The sequence below is a fragment of the Brassica oleracea genome, chromosome C2 (genome assembly GCF_000695525.1).
Source record: "Brassica oleracea var. oleracea cultivar TO1000 chromosome C2, BOL, whole genome shotgun sequence".
In the NCBI taxonomy this organism is placed as follows: Eukaryota; Viridiplantae; Streptophyta; class Magnoliopsida; order Brassicales; family Brassicaceae; genus Brassica; species Brassica oleracea.
Window position 1 is genome coordinate 7112797 of NC_027749.1, and position 3735 is coordinate 7116531.

General features: G+C 33.0%; 1 protein-coding gene across 10 annotated transcripts in view; it reads right to left on the minus strand.

The window, feature by feature from the left end:
• LOC106327617 (E3 ubiquitin-protein ligase MARCH11-like) overlaps positions 1-2622 on the minus strand; it is a 3021-nt gene extending 399 nt beyond the window's left edge. Inside the window, exons 1-10 of one of the 10 annotated variants that reach the window (XM_013765812.1) lie at positions 2605-2622; positions 2269-2388; positions 2097-2161; positions 1338-1826; positions 1109-1268; positions 757-1039; positions 547-619; positions 367-457; positions 197-276; positions 4-118 (exon numbers count right to left, since the gene is read on the minus strand). In XM_013765812.1, the coding sequence (XP_013621266.1) occupies positions 4-118; positions 197-276; positions 367-457; positions 547-619; positions 757-1039; positions 1109-1268; positions 1338-1826; positions 2097-2159 (1354 nt within the window). In that variant the 5' untranslated portion in view covers positions 2160-2161; positions 2269-2388; positions 2605-2622. The other 9 variants (XM_013765815.1, XM_013765811.1, XM_013765817.1 and 6 more) reach the window with 9 other exon arrangements.
• Positions 2623-3735: the final 1113 nt, after the last annotated feature.

Sequence of the window (3735 nt, forward strand, 5' to 3'; positions counted from 1 at the left end):
TGGCTCGCCATCTACGTTTCCATCTCACAAACTCAACCATCACTGAACTTCCGCATATGCAGACACCAAATCCAGCAAATGTTGACAGGAGAACTGACAGAACTGGTTGCAACTCCACCTGTTTCGAACCAAGACATGGGATTTTAACAGTATCATAACGGAAGGTTAATGAAGAGATGCGTTGAAGAGTACCAACCACGGAGTAGAATACATGGGCGAAGAGAACCACCAAAGCAAACTGGACTGATGCGTATATCCACACAGATCTTCTCATCACTGCACAAAGATTTAAACCATAACCAAAAACATTTCGGATAAAAGGAGGGAGCACATTGAAAATGTTTTTTCAAAAAGATAGGTACATACCCATGGTTGATGCGGTCATGGATGCAAGAAGACCAAGAATACAAGAAAATGGCAGTGATATCGCTATTGCACTCGTACCCATTTTCTCAACCTGCAAATGAAACTAACTGTTAATCTGTGTATGAATGTCTAAATCCTGATGATTCTTGTTGTTTATATAAAACAGTAGAGATGGAATACCAGGAGCTGCTCAAGGAAGCAGAAGTAAGCAAGCATACTGATGATTACTAGAACCGGGATCTCCTGCCAAACTCTGTAAATAAATAACCATTTAACCAAAAGAAAGTTTTAGAATGTTTGAACAAAACTTTAGAATGTTTGAACACTCTATAAAGTTCTAACTTCTTGCAGAAACTTTGGACAAGAATGTTAGTATTCTTTTTTAATTACCTGTAACCAGTGATATCAAGCTGATGAACACCAGAATTTTGAATGCTTTGGATCCTTAGGAGTGTTACAGGTAAGTTCTTGACTTCTTGTTTACACACCTCACAGGTTTTGTTACCCTTTATGGTGAACCATTTAAGAGCACAGTCTTTGTGGGCAAGAGCAAGTTCTCCTTTGCAACTACACTCCATTTTCAAAGTCTCTCCTCCTTCACAGAGATCCACCAAACAAATCCTACACACTGCTTCTTCCTCAGGTATGTCTTCTCCATCAGCTTCACATGTTTCTGTTTCAATAGATTTACAGTGAATTAAACATATAATTATAAAACCGATAGAACCATGGACTTACTTACCGGTATTACCAGCCTCTGATGCATTTGAGAAAACGTCTCCTTCCTTTACACGAGGAGTAGAAGGAATGACTCTGAAGAATGAGTCATTTCTCTTTAAGCTTGCTTCCTTGTCATTAACAGGCACAGAGAGAGATCTAGCTATCTGCACCCTTCCTTTGCTCTGCAATACCAAGTATAAGTGTACCTAAACGGTTGTAAGATACTTCACAAGATAAAAAAGAAAGCTTACACTTGGAGTTTGAGGAGCAGCGTTGCTTCCTCCATGAGCTGACTCTGACTTTGAAAGAACAATGGAAGTCACAGGTAGAGATGAGGTTCTCTTGATCCTAGGGGTAAACAGCTTTGAGAGTGATAGTGATCTCGATATTGAAGCCTTCTCCTGCAATGAAGAAGGAGAAGATACAACATCCCCTTGTCCCTTTTCGATATCGGTATGAGAGGTTTTTGGTTTGAAGCCAGCTTTTGGGATTATATTCTTCAGGGAAGATTTTCCCCGGGGAGGAACATTAGAAGAAGCAGGACCAGGAGAAGTTGAAGTCAAAGAGAAGTTCACTCTTCTTGGAGTTGGACTAGGAGTTGGAGGCATTTTGATTACAACTGAGTCTTCAGGAGAGAGACCAGTTGCTCTTGAGGGTATCTGCAAAGATAGGTTCTTTCTCCTCCATTGTTGAACATTTGTAGAAGTCCCTTCTGTTATAGCATATGATCCTTCTGCCTTCTTGTTAAGAACAAAGATGAAAGTAACAAAAGAGTTCTATTAGACTTAAACAACATATCAGTTTTTTTTTCCTGGGTCAAAAACAACATATCAGTTAGCAACACTAATCAGACACTAAGGTTACCATAACAATTTGATCTGCTCCAAAATTACTAATTTTTATACATATCAAGCAATTAAAACAAAAAAAGCTCTCATCATCAAAACCACAATTTTTATTATAGACATGTCTAATTCATACTTGCATACATATACATATGTTGTATGTACCTGATTTGAAGAAGTGGTAGAGTCACCATGGCTTGAATCAAGAGGCTTCTCCTCAGTAGCCATCACTATAACAAACAAGGAGAGATTGATTTCAGACAAACCTTTTAATATCCTAACAAAAACTCAAATTATTATTCACCAAACAAAAGCAGTGTGAGAGGGGAAGAGAAACCTTAACAATAGAACAAAACAGAGACTTTTATTACAAGGGCCAGACAAGAGCTCAGAAGAATAATGATAGAGTCGTCACAAGGTTCCACAGTTAGTTAGAAGAAAAAGCGTGACACACTACCTGAAGTACAAGAAACAAAAGAAACGTCCCTTAAAACAGAACAATCCAAACTTTCCTGAAGACCCGCCCAAAAAGGAAGAGACCTTTGAAACAAGAGGGAGGGAGGGAGGTTGTTTCTTTATCATCTCGAGATTAGTGCTTATAATCGTGGGGAATGGAGTAGAGAGAGACAAAAGCATGATTCTCATGTCTGTAGAGAGAGAAAGATGGGCCTACCTCTCTGCTGTTCTCTAAAGATTTGCCCACTTCTATATTTTCATTTTCATAGTACTACTAGAGATTAACCTGGGCTACGCCCGAAATTTTTATTTTTTTCTAATTTAAGTTGTTAAATTATTTATATTTAGATTATGATATATATTTATATAAATGTTAAGATGCATGTCACATTTAAAATTTATTTTTAAATTTTAACACGTTAAATTAACATATTTTTTACTATTTAAATATTTTTTTATAATTTTGTTGGCTATCTAGTTATCATATTTAGCAAAACCATTTGTTGAGTGTTGAAATAAATGTTTTAGATATTTAATTAAACTGTAGAGTATTTTCGGATCGACCATATGCTCAACAATCGATCGATCTGTAAAAAGATGGTCGATCTCCTTAGCCAGGTAAGTACAATTTTAGCAAAAATATCTTTGATTTTCAAATATTAAGTATATAACTATTTTTTGAATATTTTTTTTTGAATTGTAATTTTTGATTAAATTATTGTATTATAATATTTATGTAAATATTTTTTGTGATGTTTGAATTTGTGCTGTTAGTATATTTAACCTAGATGATATTGATGTTTAACAATTTATTTGTTTTTGGAAATAGAAAATAATGATATATCAAAACGTATCTAATACTTGTTAAATGATAGTATAATGTAAATTACATCCATTATTTGAAAATAACCATTTGTTGTTTTTATTTTTTTTAAATCAGAAATTATATTTATTTTAAAACATTATTCATATATAATATAATAGTTTAAGTTTGGAAGATTAATCTATATAATAAATATAAAACGTATTTATGTCATAATCTTCTTACTATTATTGTGGATATACATTTTATTTCTGTGGCAATTATTAATAAGAATAGAAACATTGAACAAGATATATGTATATTGAAAAAAATAAATAATAATTTACGTTATCAACATTTTATTATAATATTTTATCTTTAAAAACATTATAATTATAATTGGTAATGAAGTTGTATTATCTATTATGGAGATAATATTATTAAAATATAATTCATACTATTATGGAGAATTATATTGTGTTATAATATCTATTATAAGAAAATATTATTATAATAGTATGAATGTAATATTGTAATATTACAAAT